Source organism: Hypomesus nipponensis, chromosome 6 (assembly GCF_054491055.1).
Source record: "Hypomesus nipponensis isolate SF chromosome 6, ASM5449105v1, whole genome shotgun sequence".
NCBI lineage: Eukaryota > Metazoa > Chordata > Actinopteri > Osmeriformes > Osmeridae > Hypomesus > Hypomesus nipponensis.
Window position 1 is genome coordinate 18,122,693 of NC_140366.1, and position 18,110 is coordinate 18,140,802.

Genomic DNA, 18,110 nt, shown 5'->3' on the forward strand with positions numbered 1-18,110 from the left:
CAGACAGCAGGAGAGAGGAAGACAGGGATATGGGATTCAGACAGACAGCAGGAGAGAGGAAGACAGGGATATGGGAGTCAGACAGACAGCAGGAGAGAGGGGAGGAAACAGGGACCTGCATTCTGAGGAGACTTCACTCCTTATTTGGAAGAGAACAAAGGCTGCAGGAGGATAGAAGAACCGAGAGAGAGGAGAAAGAGAGAGGGAGGAAGGGAGGCCACCGACTGTGACCAGCAAGGAATCCTCAGTGTCTCTGCTCCCAGTCAGACAGAAGTAAGTAGACCCATCAGTCAGACAGAGAACACACACAGACACACACACACACACAGACACACACAGACACACACACAGACAGACACAACTCAGCAGATACAGGGGAGGCCCTGATTACTGTGCTGTGGAGAGGTTCTGATAAAGAGGATGAAAGAGGGGCTGCGTGAAGACCAATGTCTGAGTAACTACCGTACGATCTAGCGTACGATCTAGCGTACGATCTAGCGTACGATCTAGCGTACGATCTAGCGTACGATCTAGCGTACGATCTAGCGTACGATCTAGCGTACGATCTAGCGTACGATCTAGCGTACGATCTACCGTACGATCTACCGTACGATCTACCGTACGATCTACCGTACGATCCAGGACTGTTGATAATCAACCACACATCTCGCACGACCCACGCAGGCCTTATCCCATAGTCTGAAGAGGTTTAAGACAATAAACAACCGAAGCGTCATCTAATCTTGTTTGAAAACAGCAGTCAGCGCCGTCCGCATATGGAAGCGGTGATGAAATGAAGGCATTATGTAAATGTACCCCTCCTTAATAGTATTAATAAGAGAGATATGAGATCAAATAAACCCATTGTGTCTCCATTTTTATGCGCTGGACCTGCGGCACCTCCACACAGCGCCACTGTAGATCCTTATCAGCATGGGCAGCTAGTCTCATCCTGAGTACCTCTGTGACACAGAAACGCAGAGAGAGAGAGAGAGAGAGAGAGAGAGAGAGAGAGAGAGGTAGAGAGAGAGGGTGAGAGAGAGAGGGGGATTGATTGGGAGAGAGAATAGGGGGCATGAGAGAAAGAGAGAGACACAGAGACAGAAACACAGAAAAGGTGGGAATCATATGATAAAGGGGAAGAGCAGGAGAGTTGCATATGGGGTGCTTTGGAGATCGGATCAGCTACAGAAAAGCACAGCCTAGCAGGTATAATGTACTGTTGCTCACCTGGAGATATCCAGTTGATATCACAGCCTGGAAACATAGCTTTCATACAATGTTATCACCCTGGCCTGTGTTTTTGGCGTTTCTGCAGCTGTCTTTTTGCCATTTTAGCTACCTAGCTAGCTCCCAGAAACTAACGAGCTACTGAACTGATGTTCTACTGTCGGTAATCGCACGTGCATGTTTGTGAAGTTGTGACATTGGTCATGTTTTTGACTGTGGCCAGAGCCATAGAAAAAGAGCTGTAGTGCTGCAAATCAATCAAATAAAACTACACATGTCCAATCTTCGCTGTGTTTTACCCGTTTCTGGACACAAATTGGATGTTTGAACTTTTCCAGGAGGAAAACAGAGTAGCAGTAGAAAGAAATGGCAAATTCCGTTGTATTTAAACTATGAAATTCAAATTGAAAAATACATTTTATTTTTTACAGGGACATTAGTTCAAACATTCCTGTGAAAACCGGAATGGGTGGCAACTAAGGGTGGGAATCTTTTGGTACCTCACGATTCAATTTTTGGGGTCAGGTTCGATTAAAAATCGATACACGATTGCTATTTTTTTACATTAAAAAAGAAAATCGATTTCTGAAATTGGTGAATCGCTAGAAGACTGAATCGGGATTCATATGTGAATCAATTTTACCCCCACCCCTAGAGGCAACCCTAGCAGCTGGGCTGCGCGGAAAGCTGTCCTCGACAGAGCATATCCACCCTCCAGCCTCCGAAGAGGAGCCACGCAGCCAGACACTAGAAGTGAATCAAGGCTAGCTTGGAAGACACGAGAGATCAGACTTCTATCTAGACCAGATCCAGGTGATGCAAGTTTCCTGGTTCCATGTGGGTTGGCAGTGTAAAGGAATTTGTTTTGGTTTACATTTTGCTTTGTTGGGGTAGACCGGTGTCCTATGCAGCTGTAAAGAAGCGGATGGGGAGAGGGGTGTAAACACTCGAATGTATATTAAAATCACATTTCTATTTGATCTCATCCACGTGAGTCCATGGGTTTCAATAGTCATGTATTTGGCAGTTTTGACAAGGCCAACGGAGGCGTTCTAGAATGTGCTTCCCCTCGTCTTTCTCTGCGATTCTATTTCATATTCACGGCATGCCTGCCTGCCTGCCACACATCACCAGGCGGAGGGGAGGTGCGATTGGTGCATTAGACGAGTGAGATCTCACACGTGCACTCTGGCTTTCTCACACACACAAACACACACACACAGTAAATTACAGCTGAGATATTGCCTTGACACAAAAGCAAATATGGAAGGAGAACAAAGGGGAAATGGTGAACAGGTTGAGACCTTTCTCCTCTGAGAAAATATGGTTTCTAGAAGGAGGAAAGCGTGACATTATTTTCAAAATGGAGACGGCACAAGATCATTTCTGGTCAGCCAGCTTTCATCCCCTCCCCTGCCACCCCACCTCCCCATGCCTACCCTCCCTAACTCATACAACAGACGCAGGCTTGGGTGCATTTAAAAACAAGCCCTGCTATTTTTAGAGCCAGGCTTCCTCAACATATCTCCCCTCCCCCTTTAATCAGCCTGCCTCACATACAGGCTGTGTACAGTGCCGAGGAATTAAAAATTGATCGAGACGTTCCGCATACTTGTAACGGTCGACTTAATGAGATGCCGGTCCGTACAAGGAGAATGGTTGCTTACCAAAACACCACACAGTCCTCATCATCATCACTAGAAAGCAAACTCTGTTTTCAGATTCCTACAGGAAGACCTACTGATGAGAATCTAAATCTAATCCATTTGCGTGTGTGTGTGTGTGTGTGTGTGTGTGTGTCTGCACCATTAACATCCAGATTGAAAGGCACAGCATGACCAGTCCAAAGTGCTCTCTCATTCCAATTCATGTTCCCTTCTCTCTCTCCGGCAAATTCTTTCATTCTCTTAAAGAAGGTGTTAATCACAGCAGAGTTCTCCATCACCACGGACCATCGCCCCAGGAGCCCCAGGGCCCGATCCCCACTCCCCGCTCCCCTATCCCCGCTCCCCGCTCCCCTATCCCTGCTCCCCTCTCCCCTATCCCCTCTCCCCGCTCCTTGTTCCCCGCTCCCCTCTCCCCTATCCCTGCTCCCCTATCCCTGCTCCCCTCTCCCCTATCCCCTCTCCCCGCTCCCTGCTCCCCTATCCCCTCTTCCTGCTCCCCGCTCCCCTCTTCCTGCTCCCCTCTCCCCTATCCCCGCTCCCCTCTCCCCGCTCCCCTCTCCCCTATCCCTGCTCCCCTATCCCTGCTCCCTGCTCCCCTCTCCCCTCTCCCCTATCCCTGCTCCCCTCTCCCCTCTTCCTGCTCCCCTCTCCCCGCTCCCCTCTCCCCTATCCCTGCTCCCCTATCCCCTCTTCCTGCTCCCCGCTCCCCTCTTCCTGCTCCCCTCTCCCCTATCCCCTCTCCCCTATCCCTGCTCCCCTATCCCTGCTCCCTGCTCCCCTCTCCCCGCTCCCCTCTCCCCGCTCCCTGCTCCCCTATCCCCTATCCCCTCTCCCTGCTCCCCTATCCCCTCTCCCCGATCCCTGCTCCCCTATCCCCTCTTCCTGCTCCCCTCTCCCCTATCCCCGCTCCCCTCTCCCCGCTCCCCTCTCCCCTATCCCTGCTCCCCTATCCCCTCTCCCTGCTCCCCTATCCCCTCTCCCCTATCCCTGCTCCCCTCTCCCCTATCCCTGCTCCCCTCTCCCCTCTCTCTTCTGCTCCACAAAAGGAGCCGGAGAGGAACACCTTAGCTCCCAGCAGATCCGGCCGACCTGGTTCCACGTGCCCGATCGTTTGTCCTCTTGGACTAAAGGGACCACACAGTTGAAACCTGCTCCATTCAACACAGCACCAATCCAGCCAGGGCCCCTTGTGGAGTGGGCTCCCCATGGGGAGCCCAACACTTCACATCAAACAACTCGAGACACAAAACAGTGGTTCTTTTAAGTACGGAGAGAGAGAAGGAAGTGCTTCCTAAATCCTCACACTGGCCACAGATGCAGATCCAGCTGCAGATCCCTCACCCAGCTAATCACGTTACCCTGAGACAGCGACAGGCTACAGCCAGGAAACATCTCCCCCTCCACACTGAAACCCGTCTGTCTGTCTGCCTGCTTGTCTGCCCTGCTCCCCTGTAATGTGGTTAAGGCAGGCATTTATGGACAAGCTCTTCATACTGCGTCTGGATAGTCCGGGGCCACTCAGCCTTGTTTGTCAGCCTGCCTGCCAGCATGTGTGCCCTCCTGAACAGATATCTGAAGAAGCAGAACACCTACCACGATTTCACCAGTTGAAGCTTGCCAACCAGCCAGCCAACCACTCCCAGGCAGACAGCCAGCCACGTTTTGAGTATTATTACCGCGACATGTTTCCTATCGATCAGGTCTGAGGACCTGCACAGCCTAATCACACAAAAAGCCTCGAAATTGGCGCTCTCACTCAGACGTGTAAGGACTGAAAGGTGTCCAGGCCAGGTTCAGACAGAGAGGTGGGTGGAAAGATGCAGACGGGGCATCAAAGTACAGGAGCCCTGCTGTGAACTGCAGAAAAACAACAACAGCCTGGGCCATTAGCAGCAATTTCACAGTCTAGCTCCGCTCTCTGGGCTTTCACGGTGCCTGGTGACAGGGCTGAAACACGGGGGCGGAGCACTGGGGGTCACGGGGGCGGAGCACTGGGGGTCATGGGGGCGGAGCACTGGGGTCACGGGGGCAGAGCACTGGGGTCACGGGGGCAGAGCACTGGGGTCACGGGGGCAAACCTTTGGAAGTGGATGAGGGGATAGGAGAGACGAGCCCCTTTACTCTGCACCCTGACACGGCTCACCTGGGCAGGTGCCCCAGCCCCACGGAGAGATGACAGGTGGAACCTAGAACGCTAAGCATCCTCTACACTGGGTTATTCATGTCGAATTTCAGAAATCTATCACAGAGTTACGCAATGTTCATATCCCCTCTAATCTGTTGTGTCGACTGGAGATGGCAGTTGTGTCTAGAATAAGCTGTACCTTGAGCTGTGGTGATTTTCAGGAGGGGAGTGAGACCTGTTTGAGGGTTGGCAGCTACAGTAGACACCTGCCTGTCACCCAGTCCAAGGCTGAGAGAGGGAGGAAAGGAGGGTAGGAGGAGGAGGGAACAGGAGGATGGATACTGCGGTAAAGTCCTGCCCCCACCAGTGATGCATTCTAGGCCCCGTTATGGAACCGGAGGGAGCCATTAAAGCCATCAATCAGCCAGGATCGGCTTCTGCAGCAAGGGCATCTGTGTACTGTACAGAGAGAGCGAGAGAGAGAGAGAGCGAGCGAGACCTCAGGAAATCCTCCCTTCAGTCAGGACTAAGGCCTACCTCCCAACCCCAGGTCAGATCCAGGCTACAGGCTATGGAGTCTCACTGCACTGGCACAGGGGAGGCTACAGCAGGCTAGGATATGGTCGACTCGGGCCTTGTAGCCTGCAGCAGTAGGTCATCCAAACCTCATGAAAAAACAGTGCTTTTCAGCTTTTAGTGCACTGTAATCCTCCAGAAAGACCACCGCTGGCACTTGGGTCAGTCAGACAGACCAAAACACCTATCTGCTTTGCATGTGATTGATATCCTGAGTGTTTTTAGTATGACGTGGAGATGCTGTGATAGAAACAGGACGTGAGACGAAGAAGTCTTTTCAGGGTAGGAATGTAGACACCTCAGAGGGGGACGGATCCTTCTGATTGGACCGCCTTATGGAGAGGACGGTCCAAAGAAGGAGTTGGAAAAGGGTAAACAAAGGAAGACCTAGAAAGGCAGTGAGGGGGTTGTGTATTTGTATGGTGCGTGTGCGTGTATGGTGTGTGTGTGTATGACGCGTGTGTGTGTATGGTGTGTGTGTGTTCCAGTTCACTGGAAGGCCCCTTCATCCTGACTGGCTTTTTAAAGATCTGGAGTGGACCTGGGCCCCAGATTTCTTCACAATAACTTCACAGGCGGTGGGATTATCAAGGAGCAGAGTTCCTGCTGATCTCAGTATTCAGATCTCCCTCCTCCCTCACACCAGTGGCCCACTTCTGTCCTGCAGACATTTTTGGCAAGGAAACAGACCAATTTAAATGAAATCCTGAAAGGGACTCAGGTGAATTAACAGTGACACAAATGCACGATAACTTCACAGCGTGTCTAATGTGTTGCATTAAAGTTTAGGTAATACAAAATATCGCTGTAAAGTCAAAGAATTATGAGAAAATCCAATAAATACATATGAAAGGGGAGGTAAACAATTCAGGAGACAATGCCCTTATGACTAATGAGCCGACAGGTCTTTGAATTCCCCCCATTATCCTGTTAATGGACCTGAGAGGAATTCCTTCAGTCGGCATCCCGGTCCCCCTGGAGAGAGAGACAGAGGAGGGGAGGGGGCAAGAGGCCAGGGGCCAGGAGAGACCTGGTAGAGGCCCCCCCTTTATATCCTTCTTCTTCGCTTGACCGCATCATTCAGGTCAATTTGTCATGCATGTTTCCCTCCCTTGCACACAAACACGTGTGAAGCATGAACACACACACACACAACATTAAAAAACAATGTGCATCTTAAAGGCCCAGTACAGGCAGGGAGGAATACCAGCTTGTGGATGTCGCCTGTAAACAAACAGGATCAACGCTGCTGGACTGGACCTCTAGCACTGCAGCAAATTCAACGTCCCCAAAGTCAGACTTTGTATCATGTTCATGGAACCTTCAATCAAGCTTCATACATACCACACAACCGAGATGCGCAAGTGCCTTCTTGAAGACTATGAATTTGTGTACTGATTTCAACTGCACTCGGGAGCATTATAATTTGACTGTTGGGCAATCAGCCACACTAGGGAAAAGACCTGATCATGAGGGCACTGCAGAAAGTAGACTACAACGTCTAGACTCCTCCATGTTTCTCCCAGTCATCAGAGGAGACCCACTCTGCTAACATCCTGACAGTGCAAGTTAGAGAGCCACAGCACAGTGCAGACTCCATAGTGGAGCGCGGGTCAAGTTCCTGTGTGCCAGACAACTCAGAGAGCAAAACACTGGGCCCTGGGGAGCCGACCAATGGTGTATAACAAAGAGGAAACAGGAAGTGTGGTGTCAAATATCGGAGGGAATGTTGGAGTGTGTATGCGGAGGGGAGAGACTGGAGGTTTTAAGTCCAGTAATGCAAGGTGTGGAGGGGACAGATGAGAGGTGTGTCACACACTGGGACGTTCAGACGGGGACACGCTGATAAACATCAACAACACAACAACAACAACAACAAACACAAACAGCCTACACGTTTACACTGGTGAGGCCGACAAGAGCCACAGTGTTTTTCGAAGGCACATTTCAACAGAGACATTTCTTCCAATTGAAAAATAAAGACGTCCTCGATGTGTTCCAGATGCTGATGTCATTTTCATGTGGAAAATACAAACCCAACGAGGCCACAAATGATCCATCGACTGAGTGGAACCGAGGAAAGTTCAACTGCAAAAAGACGCAGGAAACCAAAAGCTTAAGGCCAGCAGCAGATTGCAAAGAAGCACAGAGCTACATATTCAGGCTGTGCTTGCGCCCTGTTGTCAGTGAGATTGTATCTGACCATCCTCTGGAGTTGGTCTGACAATGGAGGCAGGAGACCACTTGTTACAGAATGAGAGTGATAGGATTTTGCTGTTTTATTAACAAAAGGGCTACAAATGCGAATATTACACGAGATCATAAACTGTCTCTTCCTATCCCTGTATGTGCAGCACAGCGTCCACTAACGCCTATACCGCCCGAACTTTTAGGATTTTCTTCCTTTGTTTGACACAACGATTCCACAGGTATCAGGAAGCACGAGACAGTACACGGAGAACATCTATCAAAGGGTAGTATTGGACCATGGTTAATGGACGGTGAAAAGTGGGCCAAATACTGAAAGCTGGCGATTTAACGTATGTGTGTGTGGGGGATAGGGGTATATCGTCCACCGCCCTAGAATAGAGAGCTAAACTGAAAACAAAGCCACCATGTGATGTGCATGTTACAAACGGCGGGCGGAATAGTGAGTAATGCTGCAGGCTTTGTTACAACGTGACATCTGACTATGTAGACACCTTCGACTGTAGCTTCAGTTTAATTTAAATGCATTAAAAAGATGTTGTCTTGGTGATGTTTTTGCAATGTGTATGCTCAAACCACACCGCGTGGCAGTACCTTACTGTACCAAGCTGCAGCGTGACCGTAATCAGAATTGAAAGAACCAAATCGGTCTGGATTACCTGCTGGTGTTGCACCGAATATCCGAACCACTGGGACTTTCTTCACATCATTCTCTCTGAATTCAGAGTAACATACGTCCAAGTCTCTGATGGGATTCGCTATGTAATAGTCTGCGGTAACGATGCGGACAGCAAACATGACTGCTGAGAAAACTAGGAACGCGCGTGAGGCACAAATTGGGGCGACATTCAATACTAAAACAAAAGAAGACGATTATCTTCTTTGAAATCCCATTTAGGTAAAGTCCTGCTTATTTTCAGCGAGGGGGCGTCAGGAATCGTCCCATGTTTTTTAGCAAGCTCACTGGCAGGCTAGCTAAAAATGAGTAATCCGAGCTGCAACTGTTGGGTCCATACTGTCTTTATCCTGGCTAGGTGGCTGAAGGCTCGGTCTGTTATGACAACCAGTCCAGTCTTCAAGATTTTAAACTCTGAAACTCGCAGCTCGCAGTATTTTCATTTTAGAAGAATACCGAGCCACCATAATGAGTAGGCTACTATCGATATAGCCATGTCTTGCAAACTAACGTCGTGAAACTGACTGGTAAAACAAATAAATCCTAAAATCTAAATTTCGGATGTGCTGCGACTGTACAGCCACTGTTGTTGCTTGTCTTGAAAATATTCCACCAGGCTGTGTCATTAATCCAACAAGCAGTGAAGCACGTCTTCGCCTTGGCTTGCAAACAAGATTGTCTGGAACAGAAAATCAAGTGTGGCAGAGATCCTAGGGAGTTCTCATGGTCGCCTCCACTGCCTGTGAGCTGTCACAGCGGCGCGACAAGGCTTCTTTTTCCTGAAAATCTAAACGTTATTAACGGCACTTTACGATAAGCATAATCAATACTAGTTTTCTTCAGTAACCCATATTTTGTCATCTGCGAACACTAACTAGGAAACTTGCTCGCTAGCTGCTGACACTGCCGCATTCCCAACACACACACGGGTCAGAGGAGTCATGATGGTCGAGTCTACTGCTGCACGAACCACCACCATGTCTCGTTTGTCATTGGTTCCTTGACAAGGAAGTCTACGTTTCATTGGTGGATATATCCTAATGCATGCCTGGATGTTTTGTTCCGTCTATGATTCTGCGCTTCGTTTAGCTGAGCTGGGCCACCCCGCGGTGAAGCCGGACGCCGTTGTTATGGCGGCAACCGCCAGGAAAAGTCAAATATGCTCTTGAAATGTAGATTAGGTTAACCGTTAGGTTATTAGGTTTGGTTAGTGTGAACAGACAAGGATTGAAATATACAAGTAGGCTATGACACATTTTTCGATTCTCTTTTTATTGGGCATTATTGGGGTTACCTAGTTTAGTGATGTAACCTGTAATCTGTTGCTTGTAATTTGGTACAATTGAAGAAATGATGGTAGGCTACAAGACAATACTGATAGACGGATGTTAAATCTGTGATCACAATAACAAAATGTAGGACGTCCATACCTTATGCTTAGGCTAGAAGACAAATATATTTGCATGAAGTCTTTAGTATTTCATGTGTCTGGAACACTGTTCAATGTGGATTTCCATGGTACAATTGAGGATCTGCTGAGTACGCAATTTTCTCCTTTATTAAATGGGCCATAAACCTTTCCAAACAGCCACCTCTCTGAAGATGTCACACCCTATGGCTCTCTGACGATGAAAAGTAATTCGTTAGCATTTCATCTGGATGTAGTGGGAGCGTTTATATGTGGGAGTATGTTCTCTGACCTTGAGGGAGAGTTTGGCTGTCTGTTAGGAGCGACACTTCTGTTACACAAGCATGGGAACAGAAAATGGCATTGGGACTATGGCCTGTCCTCTTCCACCTGCATCAAGTATGAACTATAACTTCCAAGGACCTCTTTTTTTGTTTTCTTTATCTTGAAGCACAGCCCAGTTTGCTCCGGTTAATCAATCACTCCTCACTGATAAGATGACACTTATGGCACTCTTGTTCCTGTTCCACACAGGCACAAGAAATAGTCTTCCCTTCACCCTTATTTTAACAGACACAGCAGTATAAATGTGGTTCTTTTGGATTGGCCAGATAAGTCTCACTCAAGTGCAGTGACAGGGTTGGAACAATCACCAAAGCAGTGAATTTACGAGTTCAGGAAACTCCTTGGGTGTATTAGGGGCCCCTGGTTTAGCATCAACAGACCTTTAAAAACGTTGTTGGTCTCTTGGCAGGTCTCCACACGAGCAAGGATAAGGTGGATAAGTCTAACAGATCATTCACAAACGGTGATATGTCTTGATCAAATAACCCTGGATAGTGAAGCCATCACTGACTGCATAGCGTGCCTGTATTTAGCTCCACTGAGTAGGTATTTCAGGCGCCTGCTTCAGTTCACTTCAGGCAGACGGCAGATGATGGATGTGTCACTGACAGGATGGCTCACGGTCAAATCTAAATCACTATTGTGCCTATCAGGGACGTGCACAGGTACAGCTATTGTTGCCCGGGCAACAGCCCATTTGCCCTGATTGGCTGATCTGCCCCTCTGGAGAAAGAGCCTAAATAAACTTTTTTTGTGTGTGACTGCGTCAATACGATAAGCCCATCATTAGTAAAGTTACATTAAATGGTTCTTGGTTCTGCTACCTCACCTCAACGTAACCATGTTGTCGGCTTAGGGTTAAGGTCAGCCGGCTAACCCTAATTTTTAAATTTAGGGTTAGGGAAACAGCTGACCTTAACCCTAAACCAACAACATGGTTACGTTGAGGTGAGGTAGCAGAACCAAGATCAGGATTAGTTATAGCCATAACCCAATCCCTAAAACTAACCCTAACCCAATTTTTTAAATTTAAGGTTAGACTTATGGGTTCTGGCTATACTGCCTATAGGGGTAAAATATATTATTCTGCGAAAAAAAAGTAATTCAATAATTGAAGAGAGGTTTATAAAACGGTGTATATAATTAACTGATTGGTTACACTGAATATTCGAAAGAAGAAAGCAGGTAACTCACTGTAAACGAAGAATTGAATCATAGCAAACACAGCCACCATGAGGTTAGTGGACTGTATTGCAGACTCTAGTCGAACAGCTACTTTGTAACTTTGAAACATAATTTCCCTTTGATATAGCTAGCAAAAAAGCAAAAATACATTTGATTTACAGGGAAAGACAGGCTACTTGTCTCGACAATGCCGAGAGCAAGACGAGCGCTACGGGCAGAGCGTCGGCGACAGCGGAACTCAGAGGGGCCGCATAGTTATCGTCAGATCCCTGCCAAGCGGAGGTGGGATGTAGCGTTCCTCCCTCAGCAGACGGAGTAGGAGGTCGTTACTGTCGTCGGGCCAACGGTAGATCCTGGTGGTCCTGAGCCAGGATGGGACATGGTTCTGAAAGACCCAGGAACATACTGTCTTATAGCATGTGCTGAGTCAGTTTGCTCTATATGTAATCCCAATGTGGTCCTGTCGTGTGCCCACCTTGGTGGCGTCGAGAAACAGGACAGGAACCAGCCGGAAGTTGAGACATCGTTGTTGGATGAACTCGTTTTGGATCTGAGAGGATAAGAGATGAACAGATTGGATGCTGTTACTGCTTCCAATCACAATATGAATACTGATGGGTCTTCAGATTTGCATGGTTGTGGATTAACACTTAAGATATTTTTCCCTGGTTTTGAATTCCTATGTGAAGCAGGTGAGCAGCCATATCAAAACATTGATAAAAACCACAATTTCCTCACACACAGTTCTTTTAAAATCAAAACAACCTTTTTCTGATGCCAATTAAAGGCACACTAACAGTGTAGAGAATGTGCCGTGTCAAGCAGCCTACCTGAGTATGAATGTACTTGGTGTGGAGCCCATGTTCATCCGTCCCATCTCCCTCCACGTCTGTCTTGTACTTGGGACTGATTACCACGATGATTAAAACTGACTTCTGCAAAACAACATCTCAGCTCACTCTGAACCCCCTGCAGGCACACTGTTCATTTACATCTCACTGTTAAAACTTACATCTTTTAAATATCTGTCCATCCACTTGTTGACATCCATAGTCCTAATCGAACTTTCGAATATGTCAATCTGTCGAAGGAAAGTATGATTTAAACATTCCATTACTTAGAAATGCTAATAGGGTGAACTGAAGATTGCACACTGTGTGTACAGGGGCAAATCTAGGTTCCCACTTTTGGGGGGGCTAAGCCCCTAGATAAAATTATTTTTTCCTATTATTTTTCCTGTGACCCAGAAAAACTAGGGGGGTCTGGGGGCATGTTCCCCCAGAATACATTTTTGAAAATATCCTTTTAAAGTGTCCTTTAGTGGGTTTTAGGACGAGAAATGAACACATTTAGATTGAAAATAAGAAGATTTAAAGGGTTAGGTTTTTTTTTTTTTTCAAATTATAATAATTCTTTGGAGGGGCTAATTAAACTTTTGGGGGGGCTCCAGCCAAAATAGTGCTAGATACGCCCATGTGTGTGTGTTTGCTCACTTACAGCTGGTTTGAACCCTTGGTTTATCAAAAACGACGCAAATTTAGGTATTTCCTTGTGTGTGTCCACAGAATATGTGATGAAAACATTTCCTGCAGAGAGGGAGGGGAGGAAAAGGTGTGAACTCCGTCACCTGTGTGCTCCTAATGGATTTACACTCTACCAATGAACGCTGTGGAGGTTCCTTACTGCAATGATCAGGTAGAGAAATGGTCCTCCTCCTCTCCTGTGTGGTGCCTGCAGGGTGTTCCCGGGATGGGAGGCCAGGGACGGAGGGAACCACGCTGTTCTCACTCATCACTTGTCTGGGTGGAGACACACCCCGGGGAGGGTTGATCATGAAGGGTCGTGAGACTTCCTGTCCCGTGTCCCTGCTCCGTGTGACCAGAGGCCTGGGGAGGAGCACGGGGGGAAGTCATGTCTACTGTTTGTGATCCATTGTCCTGTCTCCAGCACACTGACTGGAGTCCAGCGGGACAGAGGAGAAATGGTTAGTTTGAATGAAGTGTTTTGCTATTACCGGGCCAAAGGGTGGTGGTGGTGGTTCTCCCGTGGGTGGATGTAATGATGGTGTTCCATACAGCCGTGACATGGTGGATGTGGAGGAGGCCGGCATTGGAGGTGTCTCTGAAATTGGTTGTCTACTGGGCTGCTCCCTGTACCAGGTAAATTAAACATAGCATAGGGTTAGTCTCCCACCACCACCACCAAAAAAATAAATAAATGGAATCCAGTTTGCGCATGAACTATGCTACTGCATATTATTGTGCTACTGTAAATCAACAACCACCACTACAAAGGTCAAATACAAAGAACAAAATATCACTCACATTTATATGGCTTTGCTGGTTGACACGGCAAGTTGTCAAAATTAGATTGTAGAGACAAGGGGAGCTCTAAGCTCTCTGCTCCTTCAACGGAGTGTTCCTCTGCTTGGTCAGGAGATTGCGGGTAGATTTCTGCTTCAGTCTGGTAAGCCACACGCTCATCCCTGTGCTGACCCCACTTGTGGCTTTGTGACCTTGGGTGGGCAGGGTTCAGAGGGTCAGGCCTGTGGGGGAGGGGGGAAGACAGGGCCCCCCAAGCCAGGCCAGCGTCTCTGAACTGGGACTGGTGCTGGCTCACGTTCCCACTCGGGGGTGGTGTCCTGAGAGTCTCAGGGAGTTCTGGCGAGCCCATGCCTGTGTAGTCGAACGTCTCCTCGGGGGACGGCCTGCACCGCTCCCTGGGTCTCTCCCCGGGCCCCAAGCACCGCTGACAGGAAGCGAGCCATGCCAGGTCCATGGATGATGTCATGGACTCATCGGTTTCAACAGGAATGCTTTTGTGTGTGCAGAAACCTGGTAACCGCGAAAAGGTTTTCAAAAATAGACACGCTGAGAGGTTTGACGTGAGTTGAAGGTTGACACATTTTTATGCTGTGAATTTGTGTTCTGAAAGGCAATTTTAAGGAAACAACTGATGACTCATAGCTTACCTGTAAATGAGTCCATTGTTCCTCTGTGTCAAAAGAGAAACAAGCAAAAAACACATAACAAAAAACATTCCGGAAATTACATTTGTGGCCTTAAAGAATGTTGTGTCGCCAGGTTTCAGACGTTCCCAGACATTCTCAGTTTTTCCAATCTTGTCAGTCACCTATTAACAACTAAAAGTCATCTTTCTTACCTTTGAGGTACATTAACAAACCGTAAAACATCAACATGCCATCTATAAATGTTTAACTAGGGCTCTTGTTTTCAATGTCACAAAGTACAAAAGTATCATGGATACAGCTAAACTGTCAGTTACAAAAGTAACGCCAACATTTTTCCACAACAAGCTCTCTCCCTATGCAGTTTGGTAGACCAATCTGAACTGAGGACAAACTATCTTGTTTCCTTTCAAACAAACAAACAAACAAACAAACAGTCTTTCAACGATCCTAACCGACTGTGCAGACTTTGCTTCACCTACTTGAGAGTGTGTGCTCCTCTGTCAGAATGAAACCAGCTCTGGGAGGAGCAGGAAGTATTCCCACTGTTTTTGTTCAGGAGGAAGATATCTGGTTCTGCAAAGCAGGCAGGTCTTGTGCTTTATGCAAATATTGTGGGACATACACCCCAAGTCAGCCTATCAGGTTGTGGTTTGTACAAAGAAGCCATTTTGTCAGTTGGAGTCTTGGAATTTGAAGAACTAACCGTACTGGTTGTGGGTGAGGCTACAGCACCACCACTGTGATTAAACATGTGATTAGACATACAGTGCTAGCACTGTAAAAGGGAACTTAGAGCAAAACATAAATATACATATGATGTAAAACTTGTAAAGAGTATATAAAACATGTAAGAAGAGTCAGAATAGAATCAGGCTACATTCAAATTTTTTGGAAGCACATTTGCTTGTGTAAAAGCAATGCATTTATGCTAATGATTATTATTCAAGCATACGGTGGCTCTTTTGTTAATAAGTTACACTCCCTCGAAAAACAGGTTTCTATCATTCAAAATAAATGGAATGTTATTTCAAAAGTCCAATTGCCTTCAGCGAATGCACCCCGATCCAACATTCCATCCCCCCCATCTCTACTGGGTGTGCTTGAGGTGCGTCAGAACCACAGAGACGGGATCCGGTGCCGGAGGCTGCTTGTGGTGCACAGAGAAGATCTTCATGGTGGTGTGGGCGAAGAAGGAGCCCAGCTCTCGGGTCCTGGCCGTACAGGTGAGCACCTTGAGGAGCTCCTGGCGGAACCCTCGGCTCACCACGCAGTAGAGGAGGAAGTTGGTGGTGGAGTTGAGGTTCTGCAACATGTTGGCCACGTCGCTGACCACGTTGATGATCATCCCGTAGTCGTTCCTGTCAAAGTCCTTTTGGTTGTACTTGGTGCGCAGAATGCAGTAGGTGACGAAGCGCGGCAGGCTGAGAACCACGAAGGTGACAGACACTGTACCCAGCAGCAGGATGGTTCTCTTCACCATACACCTGGTGCTCCGCCCCCTCATGGCCCTGCTCTCCTCCTCCGTGAACAGCTGGCTGGCACGGCTCAGGTGCCAGGCGATCAGGGAGTTGAAGAGGATGACCAGGACGATGGGAACGCCTCCGGACAGGAAGGTGGTGATCCACACCAGCACGGTGGTGTAGGTAGCGTCCCTGTAGACACACCTGGGCAGCTCCACCTTCTCCCCCTGCACCGTGACGTTCACGATGGACACCTCGTTGATCCAGCTCATGGGGACGGAGGCCAAGGCGGAGAAGAAGATAATGGCCACGCAGGTGAGCTGGGTGACGCGAGCCTGAGAGAAGTGCTGCTTGGCCGTGGTGCTGCTTAGGACCAGGTGACGCTCGATGGTGAACACCACCACGATCCAGGAGGAGCAGGTGAGGGAGCTGTACTGCAGGAAAGCGAGGATGTTGCACCAAGGGTAGGAGTGCCAGAAGGGCTGCACCTGCCAGAAGGTGAGCGTGAGATCCATCAGGTTCACCCACACCAGGTAGAAGGCGTCTACGATGGCTAGGCAGCTCAGGTAGATCACAGCAGTGTGAGACATTCCACACTTACGGAAGCAGATCATGGAGAATGTGAACAGGTTGGCTTGGAGAAGGGATATGAGTGACGGTAAACAGAAATGTTTTCGTTACTTCCATTTCATATGATTCTGAGAGTAGTTAGAGGCTAGATTTGATCAAAGTCAATTAAAAATTTAGGTGTTTTTTGAAAAATAATAAAATCAAATAACAGTCAGAGGATACAAACCTGGTATACCCAATATGCATAGTAATGGGTAGTAGATCTTTTGAACTGTGACAAAGGCCCCCTCCATGCTTCAGTGGTTAGCAGGCAATAGCAGACATGACCATATCTGCAATAAAACCATTAGGAAGCTCAATGTGATGCCAGTGTTGATAGAGAAGTGTTGTAAAACAAATATGGACTAAGGCAAAAGGGTTTCATCATAGATTAGAAAGGCCACATCTGTCATCTAACAACTCAATAATTCTCTTCCACTCTTATGAGACATTTAAATTAGCGAACTACTTTTGGATGTCAACATTTACGTTAGTCTAGTTAGAACTTGATCTACGTCAGAGATGGAATAAGTACATTCATCCTTCACTCAAGTAGAAGTACAGATACTCATATTTCCAAAACCTTTTATTATTATTATTATTTTATTTTTCTACTTTCACAAACATTAACACCAGACCAAAAAGTGTACAACATTTTTTTTCTTTTCTTTTTGGCTTCTGCCTTGCTCTATGGCCACTCTGTAGACTATCTTACATTTGGTTGTGCGTGATAGGCAGGGAATGAAAAAAGGCACGCAATGACAATAAATAATATTGATCATGCCACCAATACAGATTAAAACTAAAGTAACAAGTCTGGCTTTAAAATGTAAGAAGTAGAAAGTACAGATATTTGTTTAAAAAAATGTAAGGAGTGAAAGTAAAAAGTTGTCAGAAAAATACATAGTAAAGTACAGATACCAGAAAACATACAGTAACAAAGTATTTGTATTTCATTACTTACCATCTCTGATCTACATGCTTTGGTTACAGGATTTGTGTCAAGCAAACATTTTGGTAGAATGTTATACGTAATTGTGCCCCTCGTGAATATGAATCTGTTTGCTCTGTAGAAACAAAACTGAAGCTCAATACATGTCTCATTAGGGTCTAAATAAACCAACACTTAAGTATGATAAAACATAGAAGAGGAAAACATAAAGATGTTATCCTTGTAAGACATCTGTGTCTAATGGCTTTTCTTGGAACTAGGAGACAAGAAATATACTTGACCAATGTCAAAAACTGCTTTATTATACTATTTTCTGTCATTTCTGTATCACTTTCAAAACCAAAACCCAGTTTAAATTCAGATATTATGAATTGTAAGCAAGATCAAAAGTCTTTATAATTTATATATTACACCTTAAAATTAAAAATTATTCATAAAAAAAAAGAAAATCTTTCAAGTAGCTGAAATTAAATTTTCACAACTTTCACAGATCTTCAGTTTAGCAATACAAGATAAAATGAGCAAGTTAAATAAGCCAACACTGTTACAGCTGTAGAGAAAGCACAGGTGACTTACAGATGCAGGCATGCTGTTGTTAGGGAGTCACAGAGCCGGCAGTAGTGTTGAGCAGGTGAAGCAGCCAGGGCAGGTGTGGTCAGGTGATGTCATGTCGATCTACTCCTGAATTCTGAGCAGAG

The 18,110-nt window shown here is 46.8% G+C and overlaps 3 protein-coding genes across 3 annotated transcripts in view; all 3 read right to left on the bottom strand.

The window, feature by feature from the left end:
* rev3l (REV3 like, DNA directed polymerase zeta catalytic subunit) overlaps positions 1–9,429 on the bottom strand; it is a 42,172-nt gene extending 32,743 nt beyond the window's left edge. Inside the window, exon 1 of the mRNA XM_084699645.1 lies at positions 8,466–9,429. Coding sequence (XP_084555771.1) covers positions 8,466–8,604 — 139 coding nt within the window. The 5' untranslated portion in view covers positions 8,605–9,429. The remainder of the gene's footprint in view (positions 1–8,465) is intronic.
* Positions 9,430–11,173: 1,744 nt separating this feature from the next.
* traf3ip2a (TRAF3 interacting protein 2a) lies at positions 11,174–14,957 on the bottom strand. Its single transcript, XM_084700246.1, has 10 exons — positions 14,871–14,957; positions 14,392–14,414; positions 13,745–14,254; positions 13,435–13,570; positions 13,104–13,306; positions 12,918–13,006; positions 12,433–12,501; positions 12,251–12,355; positions 11,896–11,970; positions 11,174–11,805 (listed from the first exon to the last, which is right to left on the bottom strand). The coding sequence occupies exons 2-10, from the start codon at positions 14,405–14,407 to the stop codon at positions 11,659–11,661; spliced, it is 1,350 nt and encodes a 449-aa protein (XP_084556372.1). The 5' UTR covers positions 14,408–14,414; positions 14,871–14,957; the 3' UTR covers positions 11,174–11,658.
* A 521-nt stretch (positions 14,958–15,478) lies between these two features.
* On the bottom strand, positions 15,479–16,714 carry LOC146287459 (putative G-protein coupled receptor 139). Its single transcript, XM_084699296.1, has 2 exons — positions 16,648–16,714; positions 15,479–16,485 (listed from the first exon to the last, which is right to left on the bottom strand). Exons 1-2 carry the CDS (start codon positions 16,712–16,714, stop codon positions 15,479–15,481), a joined length of 1,074 nt encoding a protein of 357 aa, XP_084555422.1.
* Between the last annotated feature and the right edge of the window lie 1,396 nt (positions 16,715–18,110).